The 24503-nt window shown below is 54.7% G+C and overlaps 1 protein-coding gene across 1 annotated transcript in view; it reads left to right on the top strand.

The window, feature by feature from the left end:
• Positions 1–1025: 1025 nt before the first annotated feature.
• J7T54_007935 (amino acid adenylation) overlaps positions 1026–24503 on the top strand; it is a gene marked incomplete at both ends in the record, with an annotated part of 35931 nt that continues 12453 nt past the window's right edge. Inside the window, 2 exons of the mRNA XM_051502512.1 lie at positions 1026–14952; positions 15025–24394. Of these exons, the coding sequence (XP_051365697.1) occupies positions 1026–14952; positions 15025–24394 (23297 nt within the window). The remainder of the gene's footprint in view (positions 14953–15024; positions 24395–24503) is intronic.

Genomic DNA, 24503 nt, shown 5'->3' with positions numbered 1-24503 from the left:
AAACCACTGCTGAATCTGTGTTAGCCTGCCTCGCTTGATTCGAGGCTTCATGTAGTCGGCTCCACTACTCGGGTGAAGACCGTTGGGAGACGGGACTGACGCACTTGGCATCGACATGGAGTTCCCAGCCATCCACCTGGCTTCAAGCTGACCTGCCTTTTAGTTGATGACTACATTTTTCGGTACCGCGTTCAAGGAGAGATAGCGTGCCATCTATCTCGTAACCTCTGGTGCCATTTCGAATAAGTGCTATCTACGTGTACACAGTTGGAGATCCTCAGGCTCCGACTACAGTGGGGTCTCGAAACCAGCGAGTACCGGGGCTCTGCTACCAGGTAAGCAAGGTACGCGCAGCCAACCTCCCCCTTCAAACGCGCCTGACTGTACCATCGCACATCTTCAATCCTTCCGCGATACCGCGGCTAGTTGGTCAGCCTTACAACTTCAACAGCTTACCTCCACCCACACCCCCCCTTGCTTACTGCCAAAGTCCCCCCTGTCCAAAGCTGGCTGGAGCTCTCGACAATTATGCACATCGAGCCTTGATTGCCAATCCGCACTCGCGCCACGATGGTGCTCGCCGAAAGACCCTGGTTTCTCACGTTGAGCTTTGTGTCGGATCATGAATTCCCACCGTTGATCGAGATTCCTTCACACATGCACCATGGATGCACATGCTGATGTAGACGGACACGCCCTTCTGAGCGTGGCTATCGAGGATCTGTAATCCGCCATCGCGCGAGCTCGACAAACCTAGGATTTGCATGCGTAGATCTTGAAATCCTCAACCTCTCATCATCACCTTTTTCGATCTCACAGTACCCTTCCCAGTGGCAAGAGACGATACTGCTCGTCCCCTCGTTGTAACAACACGCAGCGAGTCTGCATACGGATACTCGACTTTGAGTTGCTTGGCGACCTACGACCATTATCACCAAGTTCGATTCAGTCGCCTCCATCCGATAGATACCCATTTTATGTACTTTACTTTACAACCTACGAATTCGAACGAAGAAACTGCAGTCATGGAGCGCAACATGAGGTCCGCGGAACCCGCCGACAGACTGCCAATTGACCCCGTCCAGCAGTGCCTCGAATGGAACAGCCAGTTTCCTGAGATTGTTGACACGACCATCCACCAATTGATCGAAGCCCAGGCAGAGGCTCGGCCAGAGGCTGTAGCTATCCGCGCTTGGGATCGCGAGCTTACCTACAGCGAGCTCGACCGCGCCGCCAACCGCCTAGCAAACTACTTGGTTAGCCAATTGAAGGTGAAGCTCGAGGAGATTGTTCACGTGTGCTTCGAGAAGACAGCATGGTACTTTGTGGCCATTCTGGCCATCAACAAGGCCGGTGCCGTTTGGGCCCCGCTCGATCCCTCACATCCTTCTCAGCGCTGTCAGCAAATCATATCGCAAACCAAGGCGCGGATTATCCTTTCATCACCGAGCAATGCTGAGCTGTGCGGCAGCCTTGTTGAGACCGTGGTTGAGGTCACGCCACGATTCGATGTTCAACTGAAGCGCGATGCAAGCGCCAGCGAGAAAGGACCGGACTCTGGAGTCGGGCCCAGGAACGCAGCGTACATTCTCTTCACAAGTGGCAGTACAGGAACGCCAAAGGGCTTTGTGATGGAACACGGGTCGGTGTGCACCAGTCAGACAGCCATTGGACGTCGCCTAGGTCTCTCGTCCGACGTACGGATACTTCAGTTTGCGACCTTTGTCTTTGATCTCTCTATCGGTGAGATCATTGGACCACTAATATTCGGTGCCACCTTGTGTGTGCCATCCGACGAGACCCGGATGAACGGGCTCCCTCAGTTCATCCACGACCAGAATATTAACTGGGCCTATCTGACCCCGGCGTTCACTCGCACGCTCAACCCCGATGACTTTCCTGGGCTTGAACTGTTGCTGCTTGCCGGCGAAGCTGTCGGAAGAGACGTCCTGGAGACGTGGTTCGGCAAGGTTCGCTTGATCAACGGTTGGGGACCAGCAGAGACCTGTGTGTTCTCAACGCTACATGAATGGAAGTCAGTCGCCGAGTCCCCATTGACCGTGGGCACGCCCATAGGTGGACTGTGCTGGATCGTTGACCCAGAGGACCCTTCGAAATTGTGCCCTATTGGTGCTGAGGGTGAGGTTATGATCCAGGGTCCTACTATTACACGTGAGTATCTCGCGGATCAGGAAAAGACCGAAAAGTCTATGGTCCGAATACTGCCTGCCTGGGCCCCCAAGCGCGACTCGCCGTACTACAACAGGCTCTACAAGTCCGGCGACTTGGCAACGTATAACGAGGATGGAACGATCAAATTCGCCAGCCGGAAGGATACACAGGTCAAGATCCGTGGCTTGCGCGTTGAGTTGGGCGAGGTTGAGCACCACGTGCGGACGAGATTGCAAGGCGCACGCCAGGTGATTGTGGACGTGCTCAAGTCCGACAGGAGCGTAACTCTGGTGGCCTACTTTTGTTTCAGCGAAGATACTCGACCCAGCGCCACCATGTATGATACGCCCAACAACGACGACAATACCGTTTTCCTACCGATCGATGCCGACCTCGAGAAACAAATAAACACCATGACCCACGAAATCAGCTCGATGCTCCCGAACTACATGATTCCCACTCTCTTCATTCCTTGCCGCTATATGCCTCTGATCACCTCAACCAAGGTTGATCGCAAGGGTCTCCAGGCCAAGACGGCCAGCCTCAGCCAGCAGGATCTGGCTGCTTATTCACTTCAAAACACTGACAAGACTCCGCCTCAAACACCAATGGAGTTCCGTCTCCAGAAGATCTGGGCACAAATCCTGATGCTGGATGCAGACACAATTGGGCGCGATGATAACTTTGTCCGGTTCGGTGGTGATTCGATTGCTGGTATACGCTTGGTGAACACGGCTCGGGCTGAAGGGATCCTTCTCCAGGTGAAAAAGATCTTTGACGATCCGCGCTTGTCCGCCATGGCGGCTACTGCCGTCGAGCTCGACGCCGCGAACTTGGCGGATGGTGAAATCGGCCCCTTTAGTCTCATCTCCCCTGGTCTTCGGGATAGTGTCACAAGCGAGGAAGTTTACAAGCAGTGCCGTCTCGACAAGGAGCACATCATTGAAGATGCTTATCCCTGCTCGCCGCTTCAGGAGGGACTTATGGCTTTGGCATTGAAGAATCCGGGCTCCTACATCGCCAAGTGGATCTACAGACTCCAGCCAGAAACCGATGTTGCCCGTTTCAAGCTCGCGTGGGAGAAGACGGTCGAATCATGTACCAATCTACGAACGCGTATTGTTCATCTACACGAAGCAACCACACAGATCGTCATCAAGAACGACTTTTCGTGGGAGCCCACCAACGGCATGAATCTCAAGGAGTTTGTAAAATCGACTGAAGCGATCACCATGGGATACGGCTCGCGCCTGAATCGTCACGCTCTCGTCCAAGGCCCTGGAGGAGCGACGTATTTCATCTGGATCGGCCACCACACCGTGTACGATGGTTGGACCATTCGTCTCATGCTGGGTACGATGCAGGATATGTACCAGGACACGTCGTCAGTGAGCCTCGCCCCTTACCCAGGCTTTGCTCAGTACGTTCACAATCTGGATGACGATGAAATGTCCGACTATTGGCGGTCCCAGCTTCAAGGCGCAAACAGGGCTGCTTTCCCCCCGAACCCTCGTGCCTCCGATGATGCCGATCCCAACGAGCTCACCAAATCATACAGCAAGAAGATTGCCTTTGCTGATCTGGAAGATATGTCTGTGACTAAGGCTACCATTCTGCGAGCCGCCTGGGCCATGCTCATCGGCCGCTACTCTGACTCCGACGACGTGTGCTTCGGTTCGACTGTATCTGGCAGACAGGCACCAGTCAATGGAATCGAGACCATGCCCGGTCCAGCTATTGCTACCGTACCTGTCCGCATCCGCTTTGATCAGGACGACTCCACACTCAACTTCCTTCTCAACGTACAGGAGCAGTCTCTGGATATGATCGCCTATGAGCAGTACGGTTTACAGAACATCGCGAAGGTCAGCGCTGATGCACGCGATGCCTGCAACTTCTCCAGTCTGCTCGTGCTCCAGCCCATGAAATATCTCACAGGTATGGCGGAAGACCTGGTGCAACAAAGCAGCGACGAGGGGGAGCCCATTGAGGAACTTCCAGAAGGTTATTTCAACTACCCTCTCGTTGCTCAGGCTTACGTCTACGATGATTACATCAATCTCGTCTTCACCTACAAGTCCGATGTTCTGACCGAGTCCGACCTGTACGCTCTCGCCAATCAGTATGATAATATCGTGCAGCAGCTGTCTGTTCAGCGCGATACCCCTCTGGCTGCAGTGGACATGGCCGGCCGCTTTGACCTTGAAAAGGCCCTCGTGTTCAACCCCGAAGCGCCCCAGGTTGTAGACTCGTGTGTCCACCTCCTGATCGAGGACCAGGCCCGAATGCGACCTGATGCGCCAGCCATTGTGGGCTGGGACCAAGAATTCACCTACGCTGAATTGAACGCGGCCGCCAACAGACTTGCCCATTACATTCAGAGAAGCTTCGGTGTGCAAACTGGCGACCTTGTGCACGTGTGCTTCGAGAAGTCTGCGTGGCATTTTGTGGCTATTCTAGCCATTAACAAGGCTGGCGCCGCTTGGGTGCCGCTCGATCCAGGCCATCCAGCCCAGCGTCAACAACAGGTTGTCTCTCAGACTCGTGCCAAGCTGGCCTTGGCGTCCAAGCTTCACGGCGTAGTATGTGAAGGCTTCCTTGAGTCGGTCCTCGAGGTCTCCCCTGAGCTGGACGCCAAATTGGACATGAAGTATCCCGACACCGCGATGAAGGCTCCCACAACCATGGTCACGCCTCGTGACGCGGCTTACGTGCTGTTTACCTCAGGCTCGACAGGCACACCCAAGGGTCTAGTTATGGAGCATGGGTCTGTTTGCAGCAGTCAAACCGCGATTGGCCGCAGGCTGCGTATCACACCCGAGGTCAGGATGTTGCAGTTCGCGGCCTTCGTTTTCGACTTGTCCATTGGAGAAATCTTCGGCCCATTGATCCACGGCGGTTCCGTCGTGATTCCCTCTGATGAAACTCGAATGAACGGAATCAAGGAATTTATCAACAAGAAGAAGGTTAACTGGTCATACCTGACGCCTTCATTCGCGCGTACCTTGTCTCCTCAGGATGTCCCATCGCTCGACCTGCTTCTCTTCGCCGGTGAAGCTGTTCCTCACGATGTCTTTCAGAAGTGGGTTGGTTCTGTTCGCTTGGTCAATGGCTGGGGGCCTGCAGAGACCTGCTGTTTTAGCACGCTTCACGAGTGGAAGAGCGCTAATGAGTCGCCATTGAATATTGGCCGGCCCGTTGGCGCGTTCTGCTGGATCGTGGACCCCAAAGACCCCCAGAAGATTGCTCCCTTCGGGACCTTAGGTGAGGTCATGCTGCAGGGCCCGACTCTTCTTCGCGAATATCTGGACGACCCTCAGAAGACCGACGCAGCTTCTGTCACCTCGTTGCCCGAATGGACGCCGCTGCGCAATCAGTTCCAGCGCTTCTTCAAGTCGGGCGATCTCTGCTCGTACAACGCCGACGGCACGATAGAGTTCTCTTCTCGCAAGGACACCCAAGTCAAAATCCGCGGTCTTCGTGTCGAACTCGGTGAAGTTGAACACCATATACGCGAGAAGCTTGCTGGTGCAAAGCAGGTTGCCGTGGATGTGTTCAGAACAGAAGCTGGTGCCAACTTGGTGACCTACTTCTCCTTCAACGACGACACGAAGACGGCGATCGGCTCGGAAGAGAGGGTCTTCTTGCCCTTGGAAAAGGACTTGCAGAACCAGCTTAGTAGCATGGTAAGCGAGTTGAGCGTCACGCTGCCCCGCTATATGATTCCGACCTTGTTTATCAACTGCGAGTTCATGCCATTCATCACCTCGACCAAGCTGGATAGGAAGGGTCTGCAACAGCGTCTCAATGGATTGAGCAAGGACGACTTGGCGTCTTATTCGCTTGTCAACAGCGAAAAGCGTGCCCCAGAGACGGAGATGGAGGTCCGCATGCAGCAGATGTGGGCAGAGAAGCTGAACCAAGCACCTGAAGGCATTGGCCGGGACGATAGCTTCTTGGCTATCGGCGGTGACTCAATCGCTGCCATCTACCTGGTCACTGCTCTTCGGGAGCAAGGTCTTTTGCTTACTGTCAAAGACATCTTCGACGACCCTCGCCTAGTCTCTGTGGCCGCCAAATGCCAGCTTGCCGATGAGGACACTCCTGACCTTACCAACGTGCCACCATTCAGTCTTCTGGAGCAGTTTATGGCTGAAAATGTAGCGGAAGCCGCCCACAAGCAATGTGGTCTTTCCAGCAACCAGCGGATTGAGGACGCGTACACATGTACAGCCCTGCAGGAAGGTCTCATGGCCTTGTCACTGAAGCAGCCCGGATCCTACATCGCCAAGTGGGTATACAAACTTGGCGAGAACACGGAAGTTGAGGCCTTCAAAAAGGCCTGGGAGCTCACCATCAAGGCTTGCCCCAATCTACGCACACGCATGATTCAGGTTCTCGGGACCACAGTGCAGGCCGTGGTTACTGATGATGTAGCCTGGGAGCCCACGGAGGGTATGGACCTGAATACTTTCCTCGCCAACGCTCAAGCTATGCAGATGACCTTTGGTGATCGTCTTAGCCGTTATGGAGTTGTTCAAGGGGACGATGGCGGTCATTACTTTGTCTGGATCGCCCACCACGCTATCTACGATGGCTGGACGATGCGTTTGATGCTGAGCACCCTTGCCGACTTCTATCAAGGGTTCGAGACATTGGCCTTGAAGCCTTACGCCAGTTTCATCAAATATGTCAAGTCCATGGATACGGACGCCGCCAAGAAGTACTGGTCACAGCAGCTTGATGATGCGAAGAAGGCTAGCTTTCCTCACACCTCCAAATCCGGCTCCAAGAAGGACAAGGTCACGCGCATCATGCGGACACACATCGAGTTCCCCGACACGACAGGCTCGTCGGTCACTAGAGCCACCCTCATTCGTGCCGCTTGGGCTGTCGTTCTAGGTAGGTATTGCAACATGGACGACATCACCTTCGGCACGACTGTGTCTGGCCGTCAAGCCCCTGTACCAGACATTGGCGAGATGCCTGGCCCAATGGTGGCCACGATTCCTGTTCGCGTTCGTCTCAACGCTAAGCAGCCTGTTTCCGACTTTTTGAAGAACATCCAAAGCCAAGCATCCGAAATGATTACGTACGAGCAGTTTGGCATGCAAAACATTGCCAAGATTAGCCCCGATGCACAGGACGCTTGCGACTTTAGCAGCCTGTTGGTCGTGCAGCCCTTCCAGCAGATGTCAGCAGTTGGCGCACATTCCCATGCCGTCCTCGAAATGGACTCATCCGTCAAGAATGGCACCGAGGACACTCTCGAGGGCTATTTTAGCTATCCGCTTGTAGTCCAAGGCGAGGTGTCTGACAGCCACGTCGACCTTGTGCTTACCTACGATTCCGAGATCCTTGAGGAGTCCCAGATGACCCGTCTCTCCCACCAGTTTGGTCACGTCGTCCAGGCCTTGTCTGCACAGGACGATCGCCCTCTCGGCGACGTATCTGTGGCATCAGGCGAAGACCTCGAACAAGCTCTGAAGTACAACCCTGAGATGCCGGAAATCGTGGACTCGACTTTGCATGAGCTTATTGCCCAGCAGGCAGAGATCCGCCCTGATGCCGTTGCCATTAGTGCCTGGGACTTGGAGTTGACATACAAAGACTTTGATGCGTCCGCCAATCGTCTAGCGCACCATCTGGTTGGCCTTGGCGTCAAGTCCGGCGATCTCGTGCACGTCTGTTTCGAGAAGTCTGCCTGGCACTTTGTCTCCATCCTCGCTACCATGAAAGCCGGCGCAGCTTGGGTGCCCTTGGACCCTGGTCACCCAGTGCAACGCCAGCAACAGGTTGTGAAGCAGACTGGCGCTACCTTGGCTCTTGCCAGTCCTTCTAATGTCGCCTTGTGCGAGGGCTTACTGGAAAAGGTCCTCGAGGTTACACCCGAGCTTGATGCTATTCTTTCAGAAAACCCCGATCTGAGCGGCAGTGCTCCCCAGACCGATGCCAACCATCGCAACGCTGCCTATGTATTGTTCACCTCAGGAAGTACCGGCACACCCAAGGGCCTTGTTATGGAGCATGGGTCCGTTTGCACGTCCGCTCGTGCTATTGGCAAGAGACTGAACCTTACCGCTGATGTGCGCATGCTTCAATTCGCAGCGTTCGTCTTTGATCTTTCGATCGGCGAGATTTTCGGTCCCTTGACGCACGGAGGAAGCCTCTGTATCCCTTCAAACCAGGACCGTCTAAATAACCTGTCTGGCTTCATTCGCGACAGAAAAGTCAACTGGGCCTATTTAACCCCTGCATTTGCCCGAACACTTAGCCCGAAGGACCTGCCGTCACTTGAATTGCTCCTCTTCGCCGGCGAAGCGGTGGGCCGTGACGTATTTGAGCAGTGGGTAGGCAAGGTCCGTCTTGTCAACGGTTGGGGCCCGGCCGAGACCTGCTGTTTCTCGACCTTGCACGAGTGGAAGTCTATCGACGAGTCACCCCTTACAGTCGGCCGTCCCGTTGGTGGTTACTGCTGGGTTGTTGATCCAGAAGACCCCAGCAAGCTAGCTCCGATCGGCACCAGCGGCGAAGTCGTGATCCAAGGACCAACACTCTTGAGGGAATACCTCGCAGACCCTGAAAAGACTAAGGCCGCGATTGTGCCCACGCTCCCGGAGTGGGCTCCTCGCCCAGACGAAGCACACTGGAGCCGCTTTTACAAGTCCGGTGACTTGTGTACCTATAATTCCGACGGAACCATTGAATTCGCTTCTCGCAAGGATACACAGGTCAAGATTCGTGGTCTCCGTGTCGAGCTTGGAGAAGTCGAATATCACGTGCGTAGCTCTCTTAAGGGCGTCAAGCAGACAGCGGTCGATGTTTTCAAGACCGATGCTGGTGCGACGCTTGTGGCCTATTTCTGTTACAACGAGGAAACGCGCCAGGCCGGAGCCACAAACGACGTATTTGCCCCGTTAACTAAGGAGATACAGGGCCAGGTGACGGAGATGATCGGACAGTTGAGCGTGTCACTTCCCCGTTACATGATTCCCACGCTTTTCATTCCTTGCTCTTATATGCCTGTTATTACATCGACCAAGTTGGATCGCAACAAGTTGAAGACTTTCACAGCTGCCCTCTCGGATGAGAAGCTCACTCAATATGCCCTTGACGATGCCGAGAAACGCGCCCCTGAAACAGCCATGGAGAAGCGGTTGGTCGAGCTGTGGGCAACGATCCTCAAGAAGCCCGTCTCAGCTATTGGTCGCGACGATAACTTCCTGCGCATCGGCGGAGACTCGATTGCTGCTATGCAACTTGTGGCTCAGGCTCGAGAGTCTGAACTTGGCCTAACGGTCAAGGACATCTTTGACGACGCTCGCTTGTCGGCTGTCGCTCTCAAAGCTGTGGAATTGGAAGACGAGGAAATTCACGGTCAAATCAAGCCGTTTAGCCTGCTGAGCGATGCTCAACGCACAGCCGTCATGGCTGAGGCCACTCGCGAGAAATGTGACTTGATTTCCTCGCAGAAGGTCGTGGATGCCTATCCTTGTACTGCCCTTCAGTCAGGCCTCATGGCCCTGACCATGCAGACACCCAGCGCCTATGTCGTCAAGCACGTGTATAAAATCGCCGAGCTGGCCGACATTTCGCAGTTCAAGGCTGCTTGGGAAGAGACCAGCCGCACCTGTGAAAACCTGCGTACCCGCATTGTTGATATTGACGATACGCCCCTCCAAATCGTTCTGAACGATGATATTGCTTGGGAAGACACCCACGGCATGGGCATCGATGAGTACATGTCATCTACCAAGACCATTACTATGACATACGGGTCCCGGCTTGCGCGGTTTGCTATTGTCAAGGACGGTGAAGAGCACTACTTTGTACAGATCTTCCACCACTCAGTCTTCGACGGCTGGTCGCGAGGTATCCTTCTTGATGTCCTACAGTCCCATTATCTCGAGGAACCACTCCCAAGCCTGATCCCTTACGTCAACTTCATCAAGCACGCCACCCAGCTAGACGAGATGGTTGCTGCCGATTATTGGAAGAACCATCTGGAGAACTCTAAAGCCTCCGTGTTCCCCGAACTGCCCACCGACGAAGCGCACAAGTACGTGACGCGCAGCTTCTCGAAGCGCGTGAGGATTCCAGACACCGCCACCGCTACAGTGACACGTGCTTCAGTCATCCGTGCCGCCTGGGCCTTCGTCCTTGCTCGTTACAGCGAGACGGAGGACATTGTGTTCGGTGCCACTGTGTCTGGCCGCAATGCACCTGTCCCTGGTCTCGAGTCTGCACCAGGACCCGCAATCGCAACGGTGCCTGTTCGTGTACGGATTGATGCCTCTCAGGCGATTCCAGACTTCCTCCAAGGAATCCAGAGCCAAGCGCTCGAGATGACCTCCTACGAGCAGTATGGACTCCGCAACATCACTCGACTCAGCCCAGACATCAAGGACAGCTGCAACTTCAGCAGTCTCATCGCTGTGCAGCCTGCTGATCAGGACATTATTGCCAACAATGAAATCCTTTCATTCGCCGAAGAGAAGATCGGTGATGCTATGGACAGCTACTTCAACTACCCGCTAGTTCTGGAGGCCTTCCTGGAAGAGGAGTCCATCAATCTCCACATGACATACGATGCTTCGGTTGTTAGCGAGCACAGGCTCGAGGCTCTCAGCAACCACATGGACCATGTCATTCAGCAGTTCTTCACACAGGACACACCCCTGGGCGACGTCACTCTGACTGGGCCATGGGACGTGCAGCTACTCAAGGAATGGAACTCGGAGTCGCATCCCATTATCGAATCAACTGTCCCCGAACTCATCGCCCGTAAGGCCGCTGAGGTTCCTGACGAGGAAGCCATCTTCTCTACAGAAGCATCCTTGTCGTATGCTCGTTTCGAGGAGCTCACCGCAAACTTCGCAGCGTATCTTGCTTCCCTTGGCGTTCGCAGGGGTACCTACGTGCCTTTCTGTATGGAGAAATCAGCCTGGGCTATCGTCGCGCTCATCGGCATCCTGAAAGCCGGTGGTTGCTACATTGCCCAGGATCCCGCGCACCCTCGAGCTCGTCGTCAGGAGATCATCGACCAGATCGATGCCAAGTATCTCGTCGTGTCGCCCGATATTGCCGCTGAGTGCACTGGCATGACACAGAACGTGATTGTCATCACTCGGGAGATGATCGACCAGCTGCCTGCCGGTACGCACGACAACCCCAAACCAGAGGATCCCGCCTACGTACTCTTCACATCTGGATCCACTGGGAAACCGAAAGGTATCGTCGTCGGTCACGGTGCTTGCTGCACCTCTATCGTTGGCCAGGTGAAGATTTGCGAGGTGGATGTCGATGGGCCGCCGCGTTTCTTGCAATTCGGAAGCTTCGTTTTCGACTCTTCCATCACCGAGATCTTCTTGACCTTGTCTTCGGGTGGTGCTGTGACTGTTCCTGTAGGGAACGAGCGCTTGCAGGGCGCCCCTGAGTTCATCAGGCGCTCTCGCACTACCGCAGCCATTCTAACACCTACTTTTGCCCGCACATTCGGACCCGAGGATGTGCCTGGGTTCAAAAGCTTGTTCCTTGGTGGCGAAGCTCCCGGCCGCGACAACCTCGAAACATGGTTTGGACACGTTAAGTTGATCAATGCCTACGGCCCTGCCGAGATCGTTGTGATGTGCGCTGGTCACACGTACCAGTCTGCCGAAGAGCCCGCCACAATTATCGGCCGACCGCGCGCGCACACAAACTGGATCGTCGAGCCTGATAACCACAACCGCCTAACCCCAGTTGGTTGCATTGGGGAGCTGGTAGTCCAAGGCCACGCGATTGCCAAGGGATACCTAAACAACCCCGAAAAGACCGACGAGGTGTTCCTCGATTCTCTGGAATGGATGTATGAGTCGCTCGATGTGTCGGGGGCCTCACAGCGCTTCTACAAGACTGGTGATCTCGTCAAGTACCTCCCCAATGGCGAGATGCAAATCCTAGGACGTCTTGATACTCAGGTCAAGGTTCGTGGCCAGCGTATCGAACTTGGAGAAATTGAGTCTCGCGTCAGGAAGGCAGCCCCCGAGGTCCAGCAAGTTGCTGGTGTTGTGGTCCGTTTCAAGTCGCGCCAAACTCTTGTCGTCGTCCTGAGCAAAGAAGGCGAGTCTTCCGACTCCGAATCTCGTTTCCTCCCGATGGACGAAGAGATGCAAAAGTTCCTTTCGAGCATTGGCGGTGATCTCAAGGCATCTCTCCCCGGCTACATGGTGCCATCCATGATTGTCCCGATCCGAAAAATGCCCGTCATGGGTGCCTCGCAGAAAACTGACAGGAAGGTACTCCAAGGCTTCATGGATGAGCTTTCACAGGAAGAGCTCAGCTCTTTCGCACTAGGTGGCCAGAAGAAAGTTGAGCCGACAACCGAGAATGAGTTCAAGTTACGCGATGTATGGTCCAAGATTCTTGATCTCGGCGTCGAGGAAATTGGCAAGGAAGATCAGTTCTTACAAATCGGTGGTGACTCCATTTCTGCTATTCAACTTGTCTCCATGGCTCAGCAAATCGGTCTTGGCTTGAGCATCAGCCAGATCTTCAAAGACTCGCGTCTCTCAACCCTGGCCGAAATTGCGACTCGTTCCGAACAGGCTGGGCCTACCGAGATAGCTCCCTTTGCCCTCGTCGCCGAGTCTCGCAAATCCGAAATTGAGAAGCTTGTCCACAGCCAGACGGGTCTGGAAGACGTCCAGATTGAAGATGCGTACCCATGCACCTCCCTACAGGAAGGTCTCATGGCCCTTTCGATGAAGCAGCCTGGATCCTACATTGGCAAGCACATCTTCCGCTTGTCGGACCATGTGGATGTAGACCGTTTCCGACAAGCCTGGAGCCAGACTCTTGAGCTTTGCGCCAACCTTCGCACTCGCATCGTATCCCAGGGCGATTTGACTGTGCAGACCATTCTCAAGACTGAAGCTGAATGGGAGGACTCCAAGGGATTGAGCTTGCGCAGCTTCATGGAAAACGTTGCGAGCCAAATTACCATGACCTACGGCTCCAAGTTGTGTCGCATGGCTCTCGTCGACGACAGCGACAAGTACTTCGTCTTCATCTGCCACCACGCCATTCATGATGGTTGGTCGCTGCGCCTCGTGTTCAGCACCCTGTTCTCCATTTACAACGATGTCGAGCTCCCCGCCTTGGAAAATTTCAACCGTTTCATTGAGTATATTGACTCGATTGATCAAAATGCTGCCCGCTCCTATTGGAAAGCTCAGCTAGAGGACGCTAAGCGAGCCACTTTCCCACCCCGTGCCCCCATGGACGACGCCAAGGTCCGCATCGTCACCAAGATGATTGATCTTCCCAAGACTGGCAACTCGACCATCACCAAGGCTACGGTTGTCCGTACTGCTTGGGCCATGGTACTCGCGAAGTACTGTGACACTGAGGATGTGACTTTTGGCAGTACCATCTCTGGTCGTCAAGCGCCACTTTCCGGCGTCGCGGATATGCCTGGCCCGATGGTCGCTACCGTGCCGGTCAGGGTTCAATTCAGCCAGCAGGAGAATGCTGGGGTCCTCTTGAACAATGTGCAGAACCAGGCTGCTGAAATGGTTCCATATGAGCAATTCGGTCTGCAAAATATCTCTAAAATCAGCACTGAGGTTCAAGAAGCCTGCGACTTCTCAAGCTTGCTTGTCATCCAGCCCCTGAGCCTCGGCGCCTCAGATGACGGTGAAGCAATTTGGGCCGAAGGCTCTGGCGAATTCGAAGATGAAGAATCAGTTGAAGGAACGTTCAACTACCCTCTCGTTGTCGAAGCCCACGTTGGCGAATCCCAAGTATTCATTGAGATGGCCTATAACCCTGCCAGTCTTCCCAAGTCACAGATGGAGATCCTCTGCAACCAGCTTGCTCACGTCGTCCAAAGCCTCGTTTCTCATGAGGATCAGATGCTTGAGAATATCGAGGTTGCTTCGGCCGAAGATTACCAGCTCGCCGCCCTGTGGAACGAGCAAATCATCCCAGACGTAATCGAGTCTACCATCAACGAGCTCTTTGAGACGCAAGCCCTATCGCGACCCGATGATGTTGCAGTGCGCGCGTGGGACGCCACCCTTTCGTACGGCGAGCTCTACAGCGCAGCCAACCGTCTAGCCCATTTCCTCGTCGCCGATCTCGACGTACAGGTCGATGACATTGTACACGTTTGCTTCGAAAAGTCAGCCTGGTACGTCGTAGCGGTCCTCGCCATCAACAAGGTCGGCGCTGCCTGGAGTCCGCTCGATCCCTCGCACCCCGAGAAACGTCACCGTCAGATTATTGACCAAACTCGCGCAACGGCTGTCCTCACATCCGCCTCCTCTCTCGATCACTGCACGAGAATGTTCCCCAAAGCTATTGCAGTTGGCCCCGAGTTGATGGTACAGCTAGCCAGCAAGGGCCTCGATGGTGAACGTGGCCCTGTCTGCAATGTCACTCCCCGACAGGCTGCCTACGTTCTGTTTACTTCTGGCAGTACTGGCGTGCCCAAGGGCGTTGTTCTTGAGCATGGCAGTGTCTGTACCTCGCAAGTTGATATTGGGAAACGTCTTGGTCTCAAAAAGAGCATTCACGTGCTTCAATTCTCGGCCTTCGTGTTCGATGTCTCTGTCGGCGAGATCATCGGATCGCTCATACACGGCGCCACGATTTGCATTCCTTCCGAGGAAGCCAGAATGAACAGTCTGCCCGATTTCATCCGCGAGGTGAAGGTTCAGTGGGCTTATCTGACCCCTGCCTTTGCCCGCACCCTCAAGCCGGAAGGACTGCCATCTCTCGAGCTTCTACTGTTGGCTGGTGAGGCTGTTGGGCAGGACGTCTTTGACACATGGTATGGTCGTGTGCGCCTTGTTAACGGTTGGGGCCCAGCCGAGACCTGCTGCTTCAGCGCTATCCACGAATGGCAGGCCAAGGAAGAGTCTCCCCTAACAATCGGCCGACCTGTGGGTGGTTCAGGGTGGATTGTTGACCCTGAAAACCACAATCGCCTTGCACCTGTTGGAACCTTAGGTGAAATTGTCATCCATGGGCCAACATTATTGCGCGAGTATTTGCGCTCCCCGAACAAGACCCAGGAGGCTGTTGTCGAGGACATCCCGGCCTGGTCTCGCCACCGGTCTGGCAAGTACTGGGGTCGCTTCTATAAGACAGGTGATCTGGCAGCTTATAACGCGGACGGTACTATCCTATTTTCTGGCCGTAAAGACACCCAGATCAAGATCCGCGGTCTTCGTGTGGAATTGGGCGAGGTTGAGCACCGTATTCTATCCAACCTTGAGGGCGTGCAGCATGTGGTCGTCGACGCCTTCAAGAGCGAAGTTGGCGCCAATCTCGTCGCATACTTCTCATTCAGTCATGAGTCACGGCCTGCGAAGGCCACCGAGACTGTCTTTGAGCCGCTCACTGAGGAGGTCCGCGAGAAGCTGAGCGCACTGCTCGGTGAGCTTGGCGTGTCCTTGCCTCGCTACATGGTGCCAACCGTGTTCATCATGTGCAAGTTCATGCCGGCGGTGTCGTCTAACAAGTTGGACCGCAAAAGTCTCCGCGAAAGGACTGCTGCCCTATCTAAGGACGATCTCAACGCGTACTCGCTGACCGACTCTGAGAAGCGCGTACCCGAAACTGAGATGGAATTCAAGCTACGCAAGACGTGGGCTAAGCTGCTCGGTGTCGCCGAGGACGCTATTGGGCGGGATGATAGCTTCCTTCGCATCGGCGGTGACTCCATTATTGCGATTCAGATGGTCACTGCCTTGCGCGACGAGAACATTCGCATCACGGTTAAGGATGTCTTTGATGACCCCCGTCTGATGGCTGTTGCACTCAAGGCACAGCAGATGGAAGGCTCCGTTGCCAAGCCCGCCAATGTCACACCTTTCAGCCTGATCAGTGGCTCGGAGAAAGAGCTTGTGACCGGTTCTTTGGTTCGAGAGCAGTGTGACATGTCACCTGCACAGGACGTCGAGGACGCTTACCCATGCACCCCTCTACAGGCTGGCTTCATGGCCTTGACCGTGAAGCAACCTCGTTCCTACATCGCAAAGTGGCTCTATCGTCTATCAGACGGTATCGACGTTGCCCGCTTCAAGTCGGCGTGGGAGCAGACTGTCGAACAGTGCCATAACTTACGTACCCGTATCGTCAATATCAAAGGTACCACGCTCCAGACTCTCCTCACCAACGATGTCCGCTGGGAAGATACACGTGGTCTGGACTTGCCGGCTTTCCAGGACAAGATCAAGTCATTTGAGATGACCTATGGCTCGCGCCTCATGCGCTATGGGCTTGTTGAACAACCTGACAACCAACGCTTCTTTGTTGTCGCCAGTCATCACGCTGCCTTTGACGGATGGAGCATGCGACTTCTGCTGAGCACATTGGCTGACGCATATCACGCAACCAACACGTTGACTCTGCAGCCCTTCGCCGGCTTTATCCAGTACATCAACGAACTCGACCAGGACGCAGCTGCCGCCTACTGGACTGAGCAGCTCGACAGTGCTAAGCGTGCTACTTTCCCTACGCCCAAGCCTGGCAGTCAGGGCAAGGCACGTATGCTGCGCAAGGAAATGGCTGTTGCTCCATCCTCCCACTCTTCGATCACCAAGGCATCGGTTGTGAGGGCAGCGTGGGCTATCGTCCTGGCTCGTTATTCGGAGACCGATGACATTACCTTCGGCACATCTGTTTCCGGCCGTCAAGCCCCCGTGCCCAACATTGGAGAGATGCCTGGACCCATGGTCGCAACTTATCCCGTGCGTCTTCGGTTGGAGAAGGAAAAGACAGTGTCTCAGTTCCTTGAAGACGTACAGACACAAGCCCTCGAAAACGTAGCCTACGAACAGTACGGTCTGCAGAACATCTCAAAGCTGAATGAAGATTCCAAGGACGCCTGTGACTTCTCGAGTCTCCTCGTCATCCAGCCGATTCAACAGATGGCGTCAATCGGAACACATATCGACTCCATTCTTTCCATTGACGAGGCCGAGGATTCGGATGACCAAGTCGACAACTATTTCAGCTATCCCCTCGTCGTACAAGGCGAAGTTTCCGAGACGCAGATCAACTTCATGATCACCTACGACTCGGGTGTGCTTGAAGAGACACAGGTCCAAGCACTGTCTCATCACCTTTCTCATGTCGTAGAGCAGTTGCTGTCATCCGGACAGAAGTCCGTCAGCGACATCTCTGTCGCTTCACCTTGGGACCTCCAGAGAGCCAAGGAACTGAACGATACCGCACCCGACATCGTGAATGTCTGTTTCCACGAGATGTTTGAGAAACAAGCTCGCCTGCGTCCCGATGCACCCGCGGTGCACGGGTGGGACAGACACTTTACCTACAGCCTTCTGAACGGAGCTGCCAACCGCCTATCTCACTATATCGTTCAAGAGTATGGCGTCAAGCGGCACGATCTTGTTCACGTCTGCTTCGAGAAATCGGCTTGGTATTACGTTTCTATTCTCGCCATCAACAAGGCTGGCGCCACCTGGGTCCCCCTTGACCCCGGCCACCCATCGCAACGACATCAGCAGGTTGCCAAGCAGACTGGCGCCAACCTCATTCTCACGTCTAGCCTGCATGCTGATCTTGTTTCTGGTCTTGTCGACAATGTGCTACAAGTCACTGCTGACCTCGATTGGGACTTGGCTCGCGACGTCGAATCGAGTAAGCAGGCTCCCGTCACAGAAGTCGACCCAAGCACCGCTTGTTATGTCTTGTTTACTTCCGGTTCGACGGGTGTACCAAAGGGCTTTGTTATTGAGCATAGGGCCTTGGTGACAAGCCAAATGACCTTGGGTGCACGTCTTCGCATGACGCCACAGGTCAGGGCGCTGCAATTCGCCTCGTACGTCTTTGACATGTCGATTGCCGAGACAGTGCCTGCCTTGATGTTTGGTGGCTGCCTGTGTGTTCCGTCCGAGGAGACACGTATGAATGGCCTCGCCGAATTCATCCGCGACATGCAAGTCAACTGGGTCTTCCTCACGCCAGCCTTTGCACGTACGCTGAAGCCCGACGACATCCCCAACGTCGAGCTTATGTTCTTAGCCGGCGAGGCTGTGGGTCAGGATGTTTTGAGCACTTGGTTCGGTCGTCTTCGCCTGATCAACGCCTGGGGCCCGGCTGAGACCGTCGTCTGCTCAACGTCGCACGAGTACACATCTGTCAACGAATCGCCCGCCAAGATTGGTACTCCAACCGGTGGCTTCTGCTGGATCGTCGACCCCGAGGATCCGACAAAGCTCGCCCCTATCGGGACGGTCGGCGAGGTCATGATACAAGGTCCCACACTGTTGCGAGAATACCTATCTGACCCGGATAACACAAGGAAATCCGTGGTCACGGAACTTCCTGACTGGGCACCTCGATCAACGGACCCCGACTACAGCCGCTTCTACAAATCCGGCGATCTTTGCTACTACAATGCGGACGGCACAATTGAGTTCTCGTCCAGGAAAGACACTCAAGTCAAGATTCGTGGCCTTCGTGTGGAGTTGGGCGAAGTTGAACATCATATCCTCGATGGCCTACAGCACGTTCGGCAGGTAGCTGTTGATGTGCTCAAAACCGATGCCGGCTCTAACCTAGTCGCGTACTTCTGCAACAGCGATGAGACAAGCACAACAGCTGGCCCCGAAACCTTCATGCCGTTGGATGACGGTATGAAGAAGAACGTGGCGGCTTTGATCGGCAAGATGTCGGTAGCTTTGCCTCGGTACATGGTGCCCACAATCTTCATTCCTTGCGCGCACATGCCCACGAGCTCTTCCACTAAGGTCGACCGGAAGAAGCTCAAGGCTTTGACCGCCGATCTCGCCCAGGAGCAGCTTGCCATTTACGCTTTGACTGATGACGAGAAACGGGCGCCCGAGACTGCGATGGAAAGACGTCTACAGAGAATCTGGAGCAGCATCCTATCGCTGCCTCAGGAAAAGATCGGTCGGGACGACAGCTTCCTACGCATCGGCGGTGACTCGATTTCCGCTATTCAATTCGTCAGTCTTGCCAGGGATGAGGGCATCGCAATAACCGTGAAGGACATCTTTGACGATGCTCGTCTCTGCGCTGTGGCCGAAAAAGCTATCGAGACCGACAACACCAACCCCAATGCGCTGGCTCCGTTCAGCTTGCTTGAAGGCCGTGTTGAGGTGGACGTTGTCAAGGACGCTGTTCGCGAGCAATGTGGATTTACTGGAGATTTTGTCATCGAGGATGCATACCCTCTTACCTCACTGCAAGAGGGTATGATCGCCCTGAGTGCCAAGAACCCTGGGTCATATGTGGTCAAGCACGTATACCGCATGTCTCAGCACGTGAACCTGGCTCGCTTCAGGGCTGCCTGGGAACGCACTCTGCACCAGCTCCCGAACCTGCGTACTCGAATCGTCAACGCCGGAGATTACGCAGTCCAGGTTCACATCAAGGACGAAATCTCCTGGGACGATCCCAAGGGCATTGATATCAAAGCCTTTCTCAAAAACGCCAAGTCCTATGAGATGACCTACGGAACCCGTCTTTCCCGGTACGCCTTGGTGGAAGAAGGTGATGATACCTATTTCCTATGGCTCTGCCACCACACCCTCTATGATGGATGGACGATCCGATTGATCCTCAGTAATCTGTTCGCCAACTACAACGACACCGAGGGTCTTCGCCTGCAGCCATACGCAGGGTTCATCCAGTACATCCTCAACATGGACCGCGTTGCTTCCAAGGAATATTGGCTGCAGCAGCTCCAGGACGCGAAGCGTGCCAACTACCCTCCAGCCGGCAAGAACGTGAAGAAGAGCAAGGGCACCAGGGTCTTGACACACTCTATCCATTTTGGTGATCCGCCGAGTCAAGCCGTGACCAGGGCCACTATCGTCAGGGCCGCTTGGGCGATGGTCCTTGCACGCTACTGTGAGGACACCGATGTGACCTTTGGCACCGCTATCTCCGGTCGCCAAGCTCCTGTGCATGGCGCTGCCGATATGCCTGGTCCTATGATCGCCACTGTGCCTGTGCGTGTTAAGGTCGACAAGGGCCAAGACGTGTCGTCCTTCTTACGAGGGATTCAAAGCCAGGCCACTGACATGATTGCACACGAGCAATTCGGCCTGCAGAACATCGCCAAGTTGAGCCCTGCCGCGGCTGATGCTTGCGACTTCACTAGCTTGCTTGTCGTTCAGCCGTTTCAAAAGATGTTCTCCACCCATAGCGACAGCGAAGGCGACATCTGGACTGATGCTGTGGATGCGATCATGGGCGAGGGCCAGTCTCTCGAAGACTACTTCAGTTTCCCTCTCGTCGTTGAGGGTCTGGTCTCAGATGAGCTTGTTGAGCTCAAGATCATCTACAACGCCGACGTACTCCAAGAACAGCAAATGGAGGCTATTTCGCAGCAACTCAGCCATGTGATAAATCAGCTCACAGCATCAGCCGAGAAGACCCAGCCTTTAGGTGATGTTACCGTCGCCGGGCCCTGGGACGTGTCCAAGGTCTATGAATGGAACTCGAAAACGCCCCAAGTTGTGAACCACACTTGGTTCAACTTGATTGAGGAACAGGCCAGAACCCGTCCTGACGCTGTCGCGATCAAGGCCTGGGATGGGCAGATGACGTACAGCCAGTTGATCGAGGCCGCTAATCGTCTGGCAATGCATCTCATCGACGCCCACCATGTACAGGTCGGAGAATTTATCCACCTGTGCTTTGAGAAGAGCTTGTGGTACGTTGTGTCCATGCTCGCCGTGAACAAGTCCGGTGCTGCATTCGCTCCGCTCGACCCGTCACACCCTGAGCATAGGCACCGACTCGTTGTGCAGCAGACCAAGGCCAAGCTCGCCCTCGTTAGTCCTTCGGCAGCCGCTCTTTGCAACGCGCTGGTGGATGATGTTCTCCAAGTCACCGATCAACTCAATGGTGATTTGTGCCGGGCCTACCTTACCCCACAAGCACCCAAAGTCAATGTTGGCCCCAGCGATTTGGCCTACGTGATCTTCACTTCCGGTTCCACCGGCGTGCCCAAGGGTGTCATGGTCGAGCATAAGTCACTCTGTACAAGCATGCACGCTAATGCTGAGCGGATGAACATCACACACGAAGCAAACTTCTTGCAATTCGCTGCTCACGTCTTCGACATGTCCATTGGGGAGATCATCATGCCACTCGTGCGTGGTGCCATTACCAGCATCCCATCGGAGGCTGAGAGGATGAACAACACCGCCGACTTCATCAACAAGTATGGCGTCACCTGGTTGTTCCTGACTCCTAGCTTCGCTCGCACCCTCGATCCCAAGACTATCCCGAACGTCAAGGTTCTGATCGTTGGTGGCGAGGCTGTCAATCGTGAAATTGCTGAACAATGGCTGGATCACGTTACGATCTACTGCGCTTGGGGCCCGACCGAGACCGTTATGGTGTCTTGTATTCACACGGTTGATACTGTCCCTGATACTACCCTCACAATCGGTCGCCCTGTGGGTTGTTTCATGTGGCTTGTTGACCCCGACGATCCTCGCCGCCTGGCGCCTACCGGCACAGTCGGTGAAATTGTCGTGCAAGGCCCGACACTCCTCCGTGAATACATCGAGAACCCCGAGAAAACCAAGGAGGCTATCGTGGAAGACCTCCCCGAGTGGGCTCTAGAGAAGAGCGGTGGCCGCTGGAACCGCTTCTACAGGACAGGTGATCTGGCCTACTACAACCCGGACGGCACGATTCAGTTCTACAGCCGCAAGGATAATCAAGTCAAGATCCGTGGACTGCGTGTTGAGCTGGGTGAAATTGAGCATCACATTACGAACCGTCTTGAAGGAACCCGCCAAGTTGCAGTTGACGTTTTCAAGAGCGAACGTGGAACAGAGCTTGTCACCTACTTCTCCTTCAACGACGAGTCTCGCGTCGGCGGTTCAGTCCGTCATGATGGAGCCGCTGATCTTCTTATGGAGATCGATTCCGATCTTCAGGAGACCTTGAAATCTATGGTTGCGGCCCTCAGCGTCGACCTGCCTCGTTACATGATCCCGACATTATTCTTCCCCTGCCGCTACATGCCTGTCACCTCTTCAGCCAAATTGGACCGCAAGAATCTACGTGAGAGAGTGAAGAGGCTTCCTTCTGACGATTTGGCTGCCTACGCCTTGGCCGAGGGCGAGAAGCAGCCTCCAGAGACTGAAATGGAGTTCCGCATTCAGGCACTGTGGTCGAAGATCCTTGGCGTACCTGCTGAGAATATTGGCCGCGACGAGTCTTTCCTGCAAATCGGCGGCGATTCGATTGGTGCTATCCAGTTTGCCACCAAGAGTCGCGAGGCTGGGCTGCTCATCACCGTAAAGGATGTTTTCAACGATCCCCGTCTTTTAGCTGTTGCAGAAGCTGCCATTGAGCTCGACTCCACTAAGGCTGATCAAAACGTGGAAGCGTTTGAGCTCATCGATGACGAGACGCGCTCGTCTTTGGTTGAAAATGGCATCCCTCGTCAGCTCAATCTTGTTGACGGCCAGGAAATCATCGACGCCTACCCTTGCACTCCCCTGCAAGCTGGCCTCATGGCCTTGGCTATGAAGGTTCCGGGCTCTTACATGGCACGCTTTGTGTACAAGCTGTCTGCAGATGTTGATATACCCAGGTTCAAGACTGCGTGGGAACGCATGACTCAACTCTGCGTCAACCTTCGGACTCGTATCGTTGAGGTCGGTGGCGAAGCCGTGCAAGTTGTTGTCGACCCTGACCTCCGCTGGGAGAACACGGAGGGCATGGGTATGAAGGATATCATGGCCCATATCAACACCATCAAAATGGGATACGGCACCCCACTCAGTCACTACGCCCTGGTCAAGGAGGGTAGCGATCGGTATTTGGTCTGGGTTATGCATCACGCTATTTCTGACGGCTTCTCCAACGTCATCAACGTTTCCACCCTGCAGCAGCTCTATGCTGGCAACGATGTGCTCCCTCTGAGACCCTACTCTGGTTTCATCAAGTACACGCAGGAGATTGATGAGGAAGCGGCCGCTGAGTTCTGGAAGGGACAGCTGACTGGCGCAAAGCATGCCAGCTTTCCACCCACGACGACAACTGGCTCCAATGCAAAGACTACACGGGTTCTGGAAAAGGCCATTACTCTGCCAGCCCAAGGAGATAACTCGATCACCAAGGCCTCGATTTTCCGCGCGGCTTGGGCGATTTGCCTCGCTCGCTATGCCGATACGGACGACATCTGCTTCGGCGCCACAGTTTCTGGTAGGCAAGCACCCGTCGCGGGCCTCGAGACCATGGCCGGACCGGCGGTTGCAACGGTTCCTGTTCGCGTTCGCATCGACAAGAACCTCAGCGTCCACGACTTCCTGCACGGAGTTCAGAAGCAGTCTTCTGCTGCCATTCCCTATGAGCAGTACGGCATGCGCAAAATCATGCAACTCGGTACCGATATCAAGGCGGCGTGTGACTTCTCGAGCTTGCTCGTCATTCAGCCGATGAGTAAGATGAACTCAATGGACCCCGGCCAGAACGACATCATGTCGGGCGTCTCTGGCGAGTTCTCCCAAGACGAGTCGATGGACGGCTACTTTACCTACCCTTTGGTTACAGACTGCCTGGTTTACGACGACAAGGTCGAGATCATGTTCACATACCGATCCGACATCTTGAACGAGGCACAATTGACAAGCATGTGTCATCAACTCGAGCACGTCATGGGTCAATTGATCACCAGTCCTTCCAGCAGTCTCGCCGACGTGTCCGTGTCCGGTCCCAAGGATGTGCAACAGGCCATGCAATGGAACCAGGAGCAGCACCCTCTCGCCAACTACACCGTACACGGCCTGATATCCGAGCAGGCGGCTCGGAACCCCAACCAGGAAGCTATCTACGCCTCTGACGGCACACTCACCTATGCTCAGCTTGATGACTTATCTTCACGCCTTGCGACGCACCTGATCAACCTCGGCGTTGTCCCTGAGAGCATGATCTGCTATTGCTTCGAGAAGTCAATGTGGACTCCTGTCGCTATGCTAGGTATCGTCAAGGCTGGCGGTGTGTTCATTCCTTTGGATCCGTCTCACCCTGCTGGCCGACGTAGAGGCACTGTCCAGGAAGCTGACGCCCAGTTCATCATCGTGTCACCCAAGACCGCTCCCGAGTGCACGGGCATGGCTCCTAACTTGGTTGAGCTGACACCATCCTTGCTTCGGACTGTTCAGCCTGAGACACCTGCTGGGATTGAGAAGCGATCACACCCACGCCAAGCTGCGTACGTTCTATTTACTTCGGGCTCTACTGGCAAACCCAAGGCTATTGTCGTTGAACACGCCGCTCTTTGCGGTAGTCTGCTGGGTTATGGTCGATCTTACCAAATGGAC

Source organism: Emericellopsis cladophorae (assembly GCF_022114955.1).
Source record: "Emericellopsis cladophorae strain MUM 19.33 chromosome Unknown NODE_3_length_1261782_cov_116_963312, whole genome shotgun sequence".
In the NCBI taxonomy this organism is placed as follows: domain Eukaryota; kingdom Fungi; phylum Ascomycota; class Sordariomycetes; order Hypocreales; family Bionectriaceae; genus Emericellopsis; species Emericellopsis cladophorae.
This window is presented reverse-complemented; position numbering and strand designations above follow the sequence as displayed.